This window comes from Jaculus jaculus, chromosome 12 (assembly GCF_020740685.1).
Source record: "Jaculus jaculus isolate mJacJac1 chromosome 12, mJacJac1.mat.Y.cur, whole genome shotgun sequence".
Lineage (NCBI taxonomy): Eukaryota > Metazoa > Chordata > Mammalia > Rodentia > Dipodidae > Jaculus > Jaculus jaculus.
Genome location: NC_059113.1, coordinates 87,690,312 through 87,708,633, shown reverse-complemented (window position 1 = coordinate 87,708,633; position 18,322 = coordinate 87,690,312). Strand labels below are relative to the sequence as shown.

General features: G+C 49.3%; 1 protein-coding gene across 1 annotated transcript in view; it reads left to right on the top strand.

The window, feature by feature from the left end:
• Positions 1–16,750: 16,750 nt before the first annotated feature.
• Positions 16,751–18,322, top strand: part of Setd7 (SET domain containing 7, histone lysine methyltransferase) — a 77,538-nt gene continuing 75,966 nt past the window's right edge. The window contains exon 1 of the mRNA XM_045130634.1: positions 16,751–16,845. Within this exon, the coding sequence (XP_044986569.1) occupies positions 16,806–16,845 (40 nt within the window). The 5' untranslated portion in view covers positions 16,751–16,805. The remainder of the gene's footprint in view (positions 16,846–18,322) is intronic.

Below are 18,322 nucleotides of genomic sequence, written 5' to 3'. Positions count from 1 at the left end.
TTAAGCAGTAAAACTCAACTAGCCTACAGTTCATAGCCTTTATGAAAGCAATTTAGGGCTGGAGAGATGGTTTAGCAGTTAAGCACTTGCCTGTGAAGCCTAAGGACCCTGGTTCGAGGCTCGATTTCCAGGACCCACATTAGCCAGATACACAAGGGGGCACATACATCTGGAATTCGTTTGCAGTGGCTGGAGGCCCTGGTGTGCCCACCACCCCCCATCTCTCAAAAATAAAAAGATAAATAAATAAATAAATAAATAAATAAATAAATAAATAAATAAATAAAACAGGTGTGCTGGGCATGGCAGTACACACCTTTAATCCCAGCGCTCAGGAGGAGGCAGAGGTAGGAGGATCACTGTGAGTTTAAGGACAGCCCGGGACTACATAGTGAATTCCAGGTCAGCCTGGGCTAGAGCAAGACCCTACCTCGAAAACCCAAAAAACAAAATATACCAGGAGTGAAGGGATGTGCATGTAATATCAGCTCTGGGGAGGTAGAGGCAAGAGAATTCCTCAGGCTCACTGGCCAGCCAGTCTAGCATAATTGACAAGTTTCAGGCCAATGAAACCCTGTCTCAAAAAAAAGGTGGATGTTGGGGCTGGGGAAATGGCTTAGTGGTTAAGGCATTTGGCTGCAAAGCCTAAGGACCCCAGTTTGATTCCCCAGGACCCACGTAAGCCATATGCACAAGAGGGCACATGCATCTGGAATTTGTTTGCAGTGGCTAGAAGCCCTGGTGTGCCCATTCTCTCCTCTTTCTCACTCTCTCTCTCTTTCCCTCTCTCAAATAAATAAATAAATAGATGGTTCTGGGACTGGAGGGATGGCTCAGCAATCAAGGAGCTTGCCTTCAAAGCCTAATGACTGGAGCTCAATTCCCCAGTACCCACATAAAGCCAGATGCAAAAGTGGCACATGCATCTGGAGTTGGTTTGCAGCGGCTGGAGGTCCTATCTGTCTGTCTCTTCTCTATCTCTCTGCCTGTAAATAAATAAATAAATATTTATTTTTAAAAAGATGATTTAGGGCTGGAGAGATGTCTTGGCAGTTAAGGCATTTGCCTGCAAAGCCAAAGAACCCCAGTTCGATTCTGCAGGGCCCACATAAACCAGATGCACAAGGGGGCACATGCGTTTGGCGTTTGTTTGCAGTGACCAGAGGCCCTGGTGCACCCATTCTCCCTCCCTCCCTCTCTCTCTTTCTCTCTCTCTCTGCCTCTCAAATAAATTAAAATAAAAAATAATACTTTAAATATGTTTTCAAAGATTATTTAAGAAACAATATAAGAAATGTGGCTGTTTATATTTTTGCATGTGGGTGTGTATGGTGTGCATTCATGTATATATGCATGGCTGTGTGCTCAGGGGCACATGGACATGTGGGGGTGTATGCACATATGTGTGGCTGTATGTGGAGACAAGAGGTCATCATCAGAGGCCCTCCTCAGCCACTCCCTACCTTGTTCTTTGAGACAGTCTCTTGCTAAACGTAGAGCTCACCAGTTTGGCAGGAGTAGCTAGCCAGTGAACCAGGAATTCCATCTCCACCTCCTAGTGCTGGGATCACAGTTTATGCAAGTGCTGATGATCCAAGTTCAGATCCTCACGCTTTCATTGCAAACAGTTGACCCACTGAGCCTTCTCCTCTGCTGTCTGTTTCTATCATTCTTCAGGTGACAAAACCTGAGACAGGTAGACAAGTGGCTTGCCCAGTAATCAGTCAGCAGAGTGCTTGCTTAGCATGCACAGAGCCCCCAGCACGGCATAAACCAGGCGTGAAGTCGCACACCTGTAAGCCTAGCTCTCAGAAGGTGGAAGCAAGAGAGGTGCAAGTGTTCACCCTTGGGTAACTCTGGCAGGAGCTCCTGCGTTACATACTCAGATCTCAGCATTCTGGAAGACTCTTTCTCATGAGTTGAGTCCAACCTCTGGAATTCAATGGTTGGAAGCCATGGCTTCAGCCCTGGCTTGTCTCGGGCGCATGTGCAGGCTCAGGAATGCTCCTTCTGAGGATAGGCTTGAACCTGCTCTGGCCAGAGCCCAGCTTTGCCCAAGCTCTGGCCCCATCAGCCACGAAGCTGGCCAGGGCTGCAAGGTGACAGCTGGGCCATCACTGCCTTCTGCAGCCTCCTCTGAAAGCGGCTTTTCTTAGAGCACTAACCTTCAAGATCAACACTCAAATTGTATTTCTTATTAATTTCCCCTGTCATGTTTCCTAGGATTTCAAACCTTCCCCCCCCACCCCCACTTTGCATTGTGAGTAAAACAGGCTTTTGTAAGCTAGTCTGGGACCATTGTTCTCAGTGGGGGGAGGGGTGGGAACGCATTCAATGTCAGAACCAGTGTTAGAAACTTCTGGAATATGATCTCTTGGTGGAGTGGGGACTGCTTGACCCGCCCACTGAATCAGATTTAAAGGTTGCAAAGTTCTTTTCAAATCTGAAGGACTTAAAAGAGACAACAACAAAAAAAAAATCTCAAAAGCTACAAGGAGTCAAATGGTGGGTGTGCTGAGAAACAGGTAGGCTTGGTTTTGAGAGGTTTTTTTTTAAATGTTTTACTTATTGATTTGCAAGCAGAGAGACAGAGAGGGAGGATGGGTATGCCAGGAACTCTAGCTACAAACTCCAGATGCATGCACCACTTTGTGCATTCAGTTTTACATGGGCACTGGGAAATCAAACCTGGGTCCTTAGACTTCGCAGGCAAGCTCCTTAACCACCAAGCTCACTCTAGCCCAGGCTGACCTGGAATTCACTGTTTCATGCTGGCCTCAAACTCAGTGATCCTCCTACCTCTCCCTCCCGAGTGCTGGGATTAAAGGCATGTGCCACCATGCCCAACTACAGAGCGAATGCGTGCACCAGAGCCTCTTGCTATTGTAACCAGATTCTAGATGCATGCACTACTTTGTGCATCTGGCTTTATGTGGGTACTGGGGAATGGAACTGGGGTCATTAGGCTTTGCAGGCAAGAGCCTTAACTGCTGAGCCATCTCTCCAGCCCGGTTTTAGCTTTTTTTTTTTAATCTTATTCCTAACTGGGGGGTGGGATGGAGGGTAGGGAAGTCAAAATAGCTACCTCATTGTGCTCTTCTCCCTTAGGGAAGGAGTAGCATTCGAAAAGAGGGGTAAATCAAGAAATCAAGTGACTGATCATTTGACAAAGGAGGCAAGTTAATCTGAACACTTTGTAAGTATGCATTGAGCACGCGCGGGGCCCTGGCTCCTGTTCTAGGTGTTCAGTGGGCGACAGCTCTGACGGGCCAAAGTACAGTTAGTGACAAGGAATGCTCAGGTCACTGCTCTCCTTTTTTAAAAAAAAAATTTTGAGGGGCGGGAAGAGAGAGAGAATGGGCACGCCAGGGCTTCAACCACTGCATACACACTCCAGATGCATGCGCCCTCTTGTGGCACATGTGTGACACTGCACACTTGCATCACTGTGTCTGGCTACATGGGACCTGGAGATTCGAACATGAGCTCCTAGGCTGTGCAGGCAAGTGCCTTAACTGTTAAGCTATCTCTCCAGCTCTCCTCTCCTTTTTATTCATTGGGGAACCCCAGCCCAAGGAATGTGCAGTCCACATTTAGGATGGGTCTTCTCACCTCAATTAGCCCAATCTAGAAACTCCCTCATGGACATGCCCGAAAGGTTGTTTTCTAGGTGACTCTGCCCATCATTATTTGTTATCTCACCGTTGTTTATTGTGGAGATCAAGCGAAATCAGGGAGGCGTGGACATCAAGCTAATTCGTAACAAGGTCATCTTTGCACAGGCTAAGTCTGAGGACATGGAAGGCTGTGTACCTTGGGTGGAGCTTCTTGAAGGCAGGCTCTTCTCCAAAGATTTCCTGATATAATAAGCATAAACAAACAACTGCAAACTCATGTTCGGTTGTATGTTCAGACTCCCCAGACTCCCCATCCCATTGACTGCCTGAAACGGAGTAAAACCTGTGAATGCAGTCAGTTCAGGGAGTATTCAAGAACTTGACTTCAGATCCCTGCCCCCCCACACACATAAAAAATCTTGTGTGAAGATTGCTTAGCTGGCAATGATTTATTTCCTTATGTGTATGTTGTATAGATTAAATTATTATTATTATTATTATTATAAATTATGATTATTATTATGTTACTGGGTGTTGAACCCAGGGCCCATGGGCCCCGCCACCTCCACAGAGGAATCCCAGTGCTTGGGAAGCAGAGACAGGCAGATTCCCAGGGCAAGTTGGTTAACTAATTTTGTCAGTTGATGAGTTCCGAGTTCAGTGAAAGACCCTATCTCAATAAATAAGGGGAAAAGTGACCGAGAAAGACATCTGATATTGATCTCTAGCCTCCACACACATATACATGTGCACATGCATGTACATGCATGTGCTGTTATGCATACAAACATAGATACACACATGTATGCACACTAGCCTAAATATAAAACAAGAATGGTATTAAAACCTAGGTTGAAGGTAGAGTTCAACGTTAGAGTGAGTGCTTAGTGTGGGTGAGCCTCTGGGTTCTATCCTCACTATCACCAAGAAATGAATGAATGAATGAACACAAGTGACAATCTGTTGTGGCTATATTCTCACATGCTTGCTGCTGGGATAAGGTTTATTTTGGCTTATAGTCTCAAAGCTTCATGATGGCAGGGGAAAGATAGAGCAGAGGCTGGACAATCAGCTCCTTGCCAACATCAGGTGGACAACAGTAACAGGAGAGAGAGCAAGTCCTGGCAAGGGATAGTTGGCTATAATATCCCTCATCCAGCCCCCGACAACACACTTCCTCCAGCAAGGCTCCGTCCTCCAGATTGCTACCAGCTGGGGCTCAAGCATTTAGAACATATGAGTTTCTGAGGGACCGCTAATTCAAGCCAACACACTGTCACATCAACTACGTAGACTTGGAGCATGAAGGGAAAAGAGCCAAAGTCTCAGAAGCTGGTGGGTCCATGTAAGTAGGGTTGGGCAAGAGAAGTAGGCAGCCTTCCTTTTCCTCCCCTTTGCTGTCCTTCCTGTTCCTTCCCTTCCCATGGTTTCACATTGTGTTAGTATTTCTTTTGTGACTTGTACAACGAATTTCATTTGTCCCAGCTCTAGGCTAAGCAAGCTTGTGGATGAAAGTTGGTTTTTTTTTTTAAAAAAAAAAAATATTTATTTACTTATTTTGAGAGAGAGAGAAAGAATTGGCATGCCAGGGCCTCCAGCCACTGCAAATCAACTCTAGACTTATGCACCACCTTGTGTATCTGGCTTATGTGGGTACTGGCGAGTCGAACCGGGGCCCTTTGGCTTTGCAGGCAAGCACCTTAGCTGCTGAGCCATCTCTCCAACTTAAAAGTTGGTTTCTTAAGTGTATTTATCTACAAAGAGAGACTGTGCTTACCATGACAACCTAAATGTTTTCTGGTCTGCTTTAGGAATGAACTGAGGGGATACTTCTTATGAACCTTACAAATAACTTTTCTGAGAATGTTTCCATGAGATCCCTGTGTTCTAACTAGGCTAAATTTATGTTCTGAAGTTAATTTACAACCATGTAATTAGCCTGCTTAAAACAATGAAACCAGAAGCACTATACTTTAGATCAACTATGCCCTGAACAGCACAGGCTATAGATATTGACAAGCAACAGTGGACATGCTGACATGACTACACCATGATCATTGTCAACCCCACCCCCAGAGACCTGGTGGAACTCCTGGGCGAGAACAGTACAAGCATGCATGTGATATGCTGCCCACGGTTGAAAGCTGCAGATGTTAAAAGCAATGTATAGCCCACAAGAAAGCTGAAAGCAACATGTGAGTTTAGAGTGATAACATCTGTAAATGTAAGTGTGTGTGTGTGTTTTCTGGGTCAACAGAATTCACCAGTCCTATCCCTACCATCCCTAAATTCCTTCCTTTGAGCAAATGTTTAAGGAATTTTTTGGAGACAAAATATATTGCCCATAGCTCACATATTGCTGATTTCTCCCTCAATTTGACTATATAGTCCTGTTCAAAAAAATACACCAGGGCTGGAGAGATGGCTTAGCATTTAAGGCACTTGCCTGCAAAGCCTAAGGGCCCATGTTCAACTTGCCAGATCCCACGTAAGCCAGATGCAAAGCCTAAGGGCCCATGTTCAACTCGCCAGATCCCACGTAAGCCAGATGCACACGGTGACGCATGTGCAAGATCACACATGCACACAATTTGGCACACGCATCTGGAGTTTGGTTACAGTGGCTGGAGGCCCTGGTGTGCCAATTCTCTCTCCCTCTCTCTCTTATATATAAAAGGGCCAGTCTGTTGGGCTTACCTCAAAAAAGAAGATACCCCAAATGAGTGCCTCCTTAAGGAGCAGCAGCGACAGCAGCGGGGCTCACTCTTGGTTTAAATGACCCCAAGAGTGGGTATCTTTATTTCAGATTCTAGGACACCATCCCAATTGGACAATCAGTCAGTCATCATTCAGGTATACACATTCCTCTGGGGTCTAGTTAATGTAAATCCACTTGGAAAATGTGACATTACAGTAAATAAATCAGGTGGACATGATCTTCTATTCATCCTGAGTTTTCTATTGTCAAGAGAGTATATGGTGTGCAGCTCACTATAATGTCTACATTTTTTAACAAGTACATATTTATTTATTATTTGGGGGGGACTAACAGGTGCACCAGGGCCTCCTGCCACTGAAACTCCTGGTGCATCGAGTTTCACATGGGCACCAGGGAGTCCATCCCAGGCCATCAGGACTTGCAGGCAAGTGTCTTTAACCACTGTTGCAGTCAGGTTCGCCTTGCTGGTAGAAATCACCCAACCAAGAGCAGCTTCTGGGAAAAAGAGATTTATTTTGGCTTACAGGGTTCAGGGTAAGCTCCAAGATGGCAGGGGAAAGCGATGGCATGAGCAGAGGGTGGACATCACCCCCTGGCCAACATAAGGTGGACAATAGCAACCGGAGAGTGTGCCAAACACTGGCAAGGGGACACTGTCTGTAACACCCATAAGCCCGCCCCAACAATACACTCCCTCCAGAAGGCATTAATTCCCAAATATCTATCAGCTGGGAAACTACATTCAGAACATCTAAGTTTATGGGGGACACCTAAATCAAACCACCACATTCCACCCCTGGCCCCCATAAACTGATAACCATACATGATGTAAAATACAATGCATTCATCTAACTTTAAAAGTCCCATACTTTTGCCAGGCGTGGTGGTGCACACCTTTAATCCCAGCACTCAGAGGCAGAGGTAGGAGGATTGCCGTGAGTACGAGGCCACCCTGAGACTCCATCCTGAATTCCAGGTCAGCCTGGGCTAGAGTGAGACCCTACCTTGAAAAACCAGAAAAAAAAAAGAAAGAAAAAAGAAAAAAAAAAGTCTCATACTTTTTATCAATTCCAATGATGTTCATACGTCCCCATAGTCCAAGCTCTTTTAACTGAGCCATAATACCAAAAAATAACCTCAAAAAGCCCATAGTGGCACAGAATAAATATTCACACTGCAAAAGATGGCATTGGGTATAGCAAAGAAACATTCTACCAATATAAGATTTAAAACAACCAGGGAAAACATCAAACTCTGTAGCTGCAAGTCCAACAAATTCTAGCCAGTGACAAGTCTCCAAGTCCAATAATTCTAACCAGCAACAAGTCTCTGGCATTCCAATTCCGCCCCTCCAGCTAGGCTACTCACAGTCCTGGAAAACTTCATCGGGGCCGGCAGCTCCTCGGCAGCCATCTCATGGTCCCGGCATCTCCGCTGGGTCTCCACTGCAAGCCACGGTTCATCCTCATGGCCCCATGGGGTCTCTATGCAGGCAACCTGCAAACCTGCTTCACACTGCCCATGGCCATTTCCAAAACACAAGACCGTGTTGCAAACTCAATGACCCTCTTTCCAGCATTTCTTATACTCCATAATACCAGGTATGGTGCCAATTTTGTTAATCCAGGTGGGAATAAAGCAGACTTTGAAGAACAGGACACTCCTTGAGTATTCGGGTTCCTTCAAAAGTGCCTACATTCTTCCTGTTGCCCCAGTGCAGGTCAGCTAGCCCAGTCTCATAGGTTGTAATCTCTCAGTTGCAGCTGAATGGGCAGCAGTTCACCCAAAGATTTTTATTTCTGTGCCATATCCCTCTGCTCACACCAGTTCATTTCTACACAAAGCAACCCTGCACAACGTCTCAGGACATGGGCACAAGAGCAAGCTTCTCACACAAACTGCTAGCCCAGTCCAGGCACAGCTCTTTCTCACCCTCATAAGCCAAACCTCACAGTCCATAGTTCTTACTGCATTCAGGTCTTGCAGCTCAGACCAGAATAGTCCATCAAGCTGTACTTACAGCACTTAGGCCAAGGTTTCAAATCCTCCCACATTCCTCTTGAAAATCAGCTCCAAAAGGCCAAAGCTACACAGTCAGGAGTCTGGCAGCAATCCCACTCCTCGGTACCATTTACTGCTGCAGTCCAGTTCGCATTGCTGGTAGAAATCACCCAACCAAGAGTAGCTTCTGGGAAAAAGAGATTTATTTTGGCTTACAGGCTTGAGGGGAAGCTCCACGATGGCAGGGGAAAACGATGGCATGAGCAGAGGGTGAACATCACCCCTGGCCAACATAAGGTGGACAATAGCAACAGGAGGGTGTGCCAGACACTGGCATGGGGAAACCAGCTATAACACCCATAAGCCCACCCCCAACAATACACTCCCTCCAGGAGGCGTTAATTCCCAAATCTCCATCAGCTAGGAAACTACATTCAGAACATCTAAGTTTATGGGGGACACCTGAATCACACTAAATCAAACACCACAACTACTGAGTCATCTCTCTAGCCCTAATGTGTACATTTGCATAGGACCAATTGCTGAATTCAATAGTACAAGAAAATTATTTTTAAAGCAATAAAGGCAGAAGTGAACAAAGCCTATAAAGATAGAGCCATAACCAAAAGTGGATATGAAAAGATTAGCTGGCATGGACCTTTGCAGAGGAAGTAACAGAAGGAATGTAGGAGCCAAAGTGAGGGGAGAAGTGCTTACAGTGCTGTCTTCCAGACACAAAGCGGCCATGACATTCATGACCTCACAGTGGCTGACGCAGCTTACACAAAACCTGCATAATAGGAACAGAAAAAAAAAAATGATGACATCATTTGGAGCTGGAGAGATTGCTCAGCAGTTAAAGGCATTTGCTTGTAAAGCCTGATGGCCTGGGGTTCAATTACCTAGTACCCACGTAAAGCCAGATGCACAAAGTGACACACGTGTCATTTGCAATGACAGAAGGCCTTGGTGAGCCTATAATCTTTCTCCCTCCCTCCCTCTCTCCTTCAGATAGATAAATATTTTTGTGGTTGTTGTTTTTCAAGGTAGGGCCTCACTTCTGGCTCAGGCTGACCTGGAATTAACTATGTGGTCTCAGGGTGTCCTCGAACTCACAGAGATCCTCCTACCTCTTCCTCCCGAGAGCTGGCATTAAAGGCGTGCATCACCACGCCCGGCTTAAATAAAGTATTTTTTTAAATAATAGCATCAAAATAGAAGAGGAGATAATTGGAAAGAAGGAGTGACTCAGCAGAGGACGTACAAGGGAGGAGAAAAGGGGAGAGTGGAAAAGGGGGAAGTGATCATTGTATGTATAGAGGTTGTAAACAAAAAGTTTTTTAAAAAAAAGTAAAGTGGAAAGCAATTGAAGACGACATTGACATTGACCTCTGGTCTCCACAGGCACACACGCATGTATACATGCATACTCACAGATGCACACTGCACATGCACACACACAATGGCAGAAAGATACTAAATCCCATATGTAAGGGAACACAGCTGGCTTCCACCGTGACTGTGTTTTTCAAATTTCTGCAGCCCATTGATTTTTCTTTTCTGAAGCAATTTCTGCCGTTGATTTCCACCTGCTACAGCAGTTGCTGCCACAAACTGCTTCCAATTTGTCTTTTTTTTTCTTTCTTTCTTTCTTTTTTTTCAACTTTTGTTTCTGGGCAGCTTCATAGGCCCAAACCTGACAAAGGTTTTCAGACTCAAGGGGCAAAAACCCAGGCCCAAACACACTGTGGCAGGAGAATATTGACCCAGAGTGGGTGACAATGGGAAAATCTGGGCCACATGGTCCCTTCCTCCCCCCTTGGCCCAGAGGGTCTAAATTTAGTTTACTGGATATACTTGAACATGTTGCAAAAACTGGAATCAAGCAAAAGGAGGGAAAGATGTTTAGTTATCATAGCCTGAGGGATTTTAATACCATGGCAACTGGGGTGTTTGCTGTTAGTTTAATTCACTTCCTCAGGCCAGGTTATTCTGCCCCACCCCCCTTCTCTCCTGTACTTCCTGTTGTGGTGATCAAATCAGGTCACCCTGCATTTGCAGTCCTCTCTTGATTGCAGTCATGTCTATTTCCAGCAGGAGATTTTCTCTTCTCTTCCTTGGCTCCTGACTTTTTTGTGGGCCCTCCATACCCCTGCTTTTCACTGCCCTCAGTCCGAGCATGCCTCCACTTGCTTTCCCGTGGTCTCCACCCCTCCAGCCCTTCCCTGAAGCTTTTGCAGTGTCACTAACAGAGTCAGCTACTTGCTTCCTGTGACTCAGTGGTCAAGGACCCAAGAACCATGGTTCTGACAGCCCAACCTCCCTCCCTGGGATCAAGGTGAATGGCCTCCCTGGCCCTTGAATTGCGGTGCCACTAGGAAGAAATGACCCAGGACATGAACATGCACTTATCCTGGTTCGGTTTCCATGGAGGGTTTGAATCAGATGTCCCCCATAAACTCATGTGTTCTGAATGCTTGATTCTCCCCTGATTTGAGAAGTGGAGCCTTGCTGGAGGAGGCGTGTTGTTGGGGCCCAGTTTAAGGATGTTACTAAAGCGTGGCTCGCTTTCCTGCTGCGGTTTCCCACCTGCTGAGGCAGAGGTGAAGTCCAGCCTCTGCTCATGCCATGCTTTCCCTGCTGTCATGAAGCTTCCCTCTAGACTGTGAGCCAAAATAAAAACTTTCCTCCCATCAGCTGCATTTGGTCGGGTGCTTTCTCCCAGCAACAAGGAAGTGACTACAACAGCCATTCCTTTTTCTGTCAGCCCTGGACTTCCATACTGTATTAAGCTTTTCCCAGGCAAAGCTTTATGGAAAAGGTTTGAGAGCTGAGAGTTAGCTCAGCCTCCCCTTGGACAGATGGGCAGAATGAGGCCTGAAGAGCTTAATCACCAGGTTGCTGGCTCTTGGCTAAAAAAACACAAAAAGATGGAAATTCTAGCCAGGTGTAGTGGAGCACATCTTTAATCCCAGCACTCGGGAGGCAGAAGTAGGAGGATTGCCATGAGTTTGAGGACACCCTGAGTGAATTCCAAGTCAGCCTGGGCTAGAGAGAGACCCTACCTCAAGATAAACGAAAAAACCAGGCTTAGTAGTGCAGGCCTTTAATCCCAGCACTCAGTAGTCAGAGGTAGATGGATCGCCATGAGTTCAAGGCTACCCTGAGAGTACAGAGCGAATTCTAGGTCAGCCTGAGCTACAGTGAGCCTCTACCTTAAAAAACCAAAAACAGGGCTGGAGAAATGGCTTAGCGGTTAAGCACTCGCCTGTGAAGCCTAAGGACCCCCATTCGAGGCTTGATTCCCCAGGACCCATGCTAGCCAGATGCACAAGGGGGCGCACGCATCTGGAATTCATTTGCAGTGGCTGGAGGCCCTGGTGCACACATTTTCTCTCTCTATCTGGCTCTTTCTCTCTCTGTCTGTCACTCTCAAATAAATAAATAAAAATAAACAAAAAAATTTTTTTTTAAGATGGAAATTTTATCAAGCTGGGGAGGGTGGGGAAAGAATCTTGTTAAGGAATGAGCAGAGCCAAGCCAGGCATGGAGGCACAACACCTATATTCCCAGCACTCCAGAAGCAGAGGCAGAGGTGGGAGGAAGGCCACAGGCCCGAGGCCCATCTGGTGTACAGAGCAAGTTCCAGGCCACACGGGGCTGCATATCAAGACCTTGTCTCAAAACCAACAACAAAAAGCTCCTGGTGCCGAAGTTTGAAGTTCCCAGCCCTAGGAGCCCTGAGACCAGAAGGATGGCTTAAGGGCCTTCTGGCCTTGATCTGCAGGGCAGGAAGAGGGGTTCACTTAAGAGCCAAGACAAGCAAAGCCACATATGCTAAGTTTCCCAATGTGGCCAGTATACACATCTGCATCTAGGAAGTCTGTTAAATGCAAAAGGCTTATAAAAATATATCTACTGGGGATGGAGAGATGGCTTAGTAGTTAAGGAACTTGCCTGTGAAGCCTAAGGACCCAGGTTCGGTTCCCCAGTGCCCATGTAAGCCAGATGCACAGTGACACATGCATCGAGTTCATTTGCAGTGGCTACAGGCCTGGAGTGCCCATTCTCTCTCTCTCTCTCTCTCTCTCAAATAAATAAATAAATAATATTTTTAAATATTTATGTTTATTGCAGAAGTGGTATCAGTTTTGGAATAGTTGAGTTTTCTGAGTTCTCAAGAGAAAGACATGGGTGGAAAAATGAATTCAATTAGCTCAGTATTTTGGCTGCTTGTTGCAGTGGAAGGATGAGTTTCCCACGATGAGGATGGAGATATGGGCCATCGCATTGGAAATAGTGGAAACAAAGCCAGAGAAGCTTAGAAAAAAATTCCCTCGGAAAGCCTGGGGCGTGGCTCAGTGGGAACTTGCATTCTAGAATCCTCCAGTGAAGGACTAGGGTCATGACTCAGCAGGAGAACACCAGCCTAGAAGCCACGTGTAAGGGGCGTAGCTCCGTGGTAGAATGCTTGCTTAGCATGCACAAAGCCCTGGGTTCGATCCCCAGCACTGCAGTAATAATAACAACAGCAATAATAAGCAACGTATGCATATGTATGTGAGCATTCAAGCAAGTCCAACCCCAGAGCCTCCATCCCTATGATGTCCTATGTAGCCTGTCTTCTCAGGCAGGGGACATCCTGGCCAACTGGAGCCAAGTTAGGACCAGAGCTCTGTCGCTGCCACCAGCCAGCGGCTGTTGCAGTCACACATTGTCGTTAAGAGTTTTATTCATTTTTGAAGATGTGACTCCGTGATAGAGCACTTGCCTAGCATGCACAAGGTCCTGGGTTCGACACCCCCCACCCCCACCAAGCACCACAAATGAAAAAGGTCTTATTGATTTTTCTAGCCCATGGCTACATTGATAGGAACAGAGGATGCCAGGGGAAATTGGAGGGAAACCAACTAGAAAAAGTGTTTGTGAACTGAGCGCTCAATGAAAACACACTGTGGGAAAGAACGTGATGGATGCAGACTGCAGGCCAGTGGAACAACACAAAAGAACGCTGCGCGGACTGGAGCTGAAACAAAGCCCTGCTGCACGACAGGAAGAGGATGGAGTCTGGGAGAAAGGCTCAGCGCTGTTCACAGAACACAGAACAGTCGTTTCTGCAAAGTCACCACTGACAATGCCCAACCCGCATTTGGTACCAGACACCGTGGGTTCGGGGCTATAGGTAAAAACCTATGGGGCTAGAGAAGACACTGATTGTACAAAGCGATCTGTAAAGATGCAGGCGTGGGGACCGGGGAGCTGGCTCAGCTGTTGAGGTGCTTGCTTATGAAGCTCAGCACCCACATACAGATATAACGTGGTCTGCACATCTGCGATACCAGTGCGTCTGTGGCAATGGGTGTGGGACCAAGGGTATAGGAAGCTGGTGGGTCAACTAGACTGGTGTTTGCTGCAGTGGCAAGAGATCCTGTGTCAAAGAGGGTGGGAGGAAAGCAGACACCTGAGGTTGTCCTCTGACCTCCACATGGGCACCATGCTGCACACACACCCATACACGCACAGAGATACACACACACATAATTTTCTTTAGTGTAGGCATATTTTAAAGGCACCATCCTCAGCAATTAAGGTACGTTGACTGCAAAGCCTGACAACCAGAGTTCAATTCCGTAGTACCCATGTAAAGCCAGGTACACAAGGTGGCACATGCATCTGGAGTTAGTTTGCAGTGGCTAGAGACCCTGGAGTGCCTAATCTCTCTCTCAAAAGATATATATATATTTGGTTTTTCAAGGTAGGGTCTCACTCTAGCCCAGACTGACCTGGAATTCACTATGGAGTCTCAGGGTGGCCTCAAATTCATGGTGATCCTCCTACCTCTGCCTCCTGAATGCTGGGATTAAAGGTGTGCACCATCATGCCCCGCAATATTTTTTTTTTAAAGACAGAATATGGGCTGGGGATTTTGCTCAGTTGGTAGAGTGCTTATCTAGCATGCATTGAAGCCCTGAGTTTAATCCCATTATACCACCACATAAACCAGGTATGGTGGCACACCTCTGTCATCCCAGCATTCAGGAGATGTAGGTAGGAGGCTCAGAGGTACAAAGTCATCCTCAACTATATAGTGAGTTTGAGGTAAGCCTGAGCCACCTGATAAAATGAGACTCTGTCTCTAAATAAATAAATACACACAAACATTACACATACATAGATGGGCTTGCCACACAAGCATGAGGGCCTGATTCACCCTGAGTTCAATTCTTCAAGACCCAGGTAAACAGCTAAAGACGGCCCCCTTAACCTTAAGGCTGGTTGAGCCTGTAACCCAGTCCTGTGAGAGTGGAGATTAAAGCATTTCTGGGGCTCAATAGTCAGCCACTCCCACCGAAAATGGCAGTTTTCAGATGAATGAGAAAGTCCATTTCAAGGAAACATGCAGAAGAGCCGTAGAGAAAGACATTCCATGTCTTCTCCAGCCTCCACCTGTGTACGCCAGCACACACACAGAAACTAAATATCAAAACCAGTGTGGGGGGGACCTGTTTCTGTGGTTTGTGTTTGAATAACATGTAACCTAAAATGTCTTCCACATCTCAGGGCAGGAAGCAGAGCTTGCAGAGCTCCAGGGGCCCAGGTATGCACACCCAAAGCCTTTGAGGAGGTCAGACCTAAGCTGAACCTCACTGAGGTCGAACCAACCTGGAGGACCTGAGAAGGGTAGCCTGAGCCAGAGGTCCCCTGGAGTAGTCTACTTTAGGCAAAAGGTCCAAAGCAGCCTGAAATCCAGAGGGATCTCTTGCTTGTGAACACAGGAAGAGGAATCAAGCTGTCAGAGGTAACCTGCAGGCCACCAAGTATCCTTAATCACCCCCTCCTCCTCTGTCTTTCTCCAAGAGTCAAAAGGAGGTGAGATTCCTGGCAGAGACCGGGGTTAATGTCCCCTAGAATTGTTCTCTTAGACTCAATTTTTTTTCAAGCCAGCAAACTAGCAATACTAGTTTGATGATAACTTTTTCACACCTCGCATTTAAAAGCACAGGGAAGACAGAGAGAAGGGGAGGGAGGGAGGGAGGGAGGGAGGAGAGAGGGAGGAGGGGGAGATGAAGTTGGAAGTGCTTTGAAATCCTGTCTCGTTCACTGTTCAGAAAAGCCAAAACCACAACTTTCTTTGCTCCGGGCCGCACCCCTCCACCCAGTGCGGTGGGTGTTCCTGGCATCTGCCCAGAGCGACACCCGTGACTCCACGGTCCACTGTGTGCATCTGCATCCTTTAAACCCGCAGTTTACGGCCGCCCTTTCCCGCCACCTGTGACTGACGGGCAGCGCCATCATGGCACTAAGTGGCTGGGCAGGAAACCGGGGTTCTCGTCCCTCAAGGGCCGCTTGCACCCGAGCAGTGGCAAGCGCTTGGAAAAGGAGAGCGACGGCCGGGGACTTCGCACGCCCAGGACGGGAGGCGCGAGGAGGAGCAGCGCCCGGCGACAGAGGGTCCTTTCCATTCGGGGGGTCCTTCTCCGTGGCCGGGGCGGCGGGTCCCCTGCCTGACGGCCACCGGCCCGCTACCATTTATTTGAGTTTGATGAATTTCGGAATCACCCGAGGGCCTGGCGACACGAAGGAGGGTGGAGACTGGGTGACTCCGAGGTGGGGACCCTGCAGGCCGGGAGGATGCGGCCCCCCCCCACATCCCTGAAGTCACGGACATTGGCTGGCAGACGCGATGCGGGGGCGCGCGGAGACCACCGCGCTCCGGGGCTGGCACCGGGTGACCAGCGGGGTTAGCTGGGGGCGAGGGGGCTCCGGGCTCGAATGCGCTGACCGCACCGAGGCTGCCAGAGCCTCCCTGGGACCATCGCAGGCCGCGGGCACGGGGGAGGGGGACGGCCAGTACGGGGGGGACATCCGAGTCACCTGCGGTGGCACAGCGGGCGGGTGGCCGCGCTCCCCGAGCCCTCCTCCCACCGCCACCCCCGTTCCCCGAGTGTCTGCGAGGACCGCGTGGCGAGCTCCGAGCGTGCCAAAGCCGCGGATCCGCCTGCGGACGCACGGGCTGGGCCGGGGGGCCGGGGGTGGCCACGGCCCGGGGGCGCACGGGCGTGCTCCGGAGCCCCACTTCTGGGAGAGGACAGGGAACTGTCAATCAGCGAGGGAGGGAGCGCCGGGTGATGTCAGCGGATCGGCTGCTCCATGACAAAGAGGGGGTGTCGCTGGAGAAAGTTGTCGCCGCGGCACCCCGGAGTCTCGGAGGCGAGGGGCGCCGGGGACGCGGGCAGCGGGGGACGGCGGCGGCGGCGGCCGAGCCAGGCCGAGGCATCGAAAGGACTGTAGGGAGAGGCAGCGCCCGGCTGCTCCTCCTCTTCCTCCCCCTCCTCCTCCTCCCTCCCTCCTCCCCCCTCTCCTCCTCCTCCTCCAAAGTCGCCCGGCTCAGCCCAGCGCTCGCTCAGCCGCGGGGAGCGCCCGGAGGGGACCGGAGCCGGCCGCGCTGGGCACGGTGGGCAGCCGCCATGGACAGCGACGACGAGATGGTGGAGGAGGCCGTGGAAGGTACCGCGAGCCTTCGTTTCTGCGGGACCGGGGGCGGGAGGGCGACGTGCGCGCCCCGGAGTACCGAAAAGAGTGACGGGCTGCGAACCGGGAGGTGCGGGCATCGAGGCCACCGCTGTCCCCCTGCGCGGGTGACCGGTCGCAGGCTCCGGCCGGGGTGGGACAGCCGCCCGGGAGGGCGCCGGGGGGCGGCGGGGCGCAGGCCGGGGGCCCCGGGGTCGCTCCATCCCCGGCCACCCGCCGCCCGCATCCCACCCGGAGTTGCCAACCTGCCCCGCACCTTGGCCTCGGCCCTGGCGCCGAAGAAGGGTGGGGTGCGCTGGAGAGCTGTCCACCCCCCACCCCCCGAGGCCCACGATGTGGACGGAGCAGCTCCCCACCCCCTCCCCAACCCCGATTCAGCCGTCTCGGTCCCCCCCACCCCCGACTCCGGCCGCCAGACAGCCCCTTCCTTCCGCTCGTCGCTGCGTCCGGCGGCCCCCACGGAGACCCGGCCGTGTCCCGGTCACGCTCGGGACGCAGAGGACCAGGCACGTGCCTCCTCCGGAAAAAAAAAAAAATGAAATCATTACTGGGCAAGGCACGACATTCCCAACCCGGGACTCGAACCCGCGGCGTCCGGGAAGCGGGAGGCTCGCTCCCCGGTGCCGCTCCCTCCCCCCCCTTCCTGCTTGGGATCCGGGTGTCGCCGCCGCCGCCGCCACGCTGTGCGGGCGCCCCACCGAAATGACGGGGTGACACTTAACTTTCTGAATTCTCAGCCCCGTTGGCTGAGGGTGATATCACCGCCTGGGTGTCGTGTTTCTCCGCCTCCTTTCGGGCGCCCCTCCCCCGACTTTTGTCGCCACTTTGTTTTGCTGAGTTTCTCCACCTCTTTATTATTATTATTATTTTAATGCTGGGGGCTAGTTCTAAAAACCACCGTGGAGACGTTATACAATCTTCGTTGTTTGTATCATGTAAGGTTATGATTTTGTAACAGTGTATACTGGGAGGGGGAAAAAAGCTCTTTAGCGTATCTTTATTTGATTTTATTCCAGACGGTGTGTCGTGATGTTTTGCAATAGTGTGTGGTATTATTCCAGAATATTTTAAACGGAGCATCTCAGTAAATAATGTTTAGTCGCTGATTGAATCTGCTTTCGAGCTAATTTGGATAAACAGATTCTCACGAACGATACAGGAAAATCAAGTGGCAACGCTGTGCAAATGCCTGGGCAACTTAGTACTGCGTTGGGAGAAATAGATTTTTATGAGCTTTGTGGTGTCATAAACATAACTCCTCCTGGAGGCTGCCAGAGGCTCGGGGTGAGATTAAGTAGAATAATATTTCTCAATTCCCTAAAAGCTTTCCAAACTAATGTAAATTCCAAAATTTCTTGTATCCTCACCTGGTTTTCAAGGCCAATTTAAGAGTGCCTGTTTTTTGTAAGTTGGGGAAAATCTTGCACGATGCTGGAAACACTTTGGCTTGCCT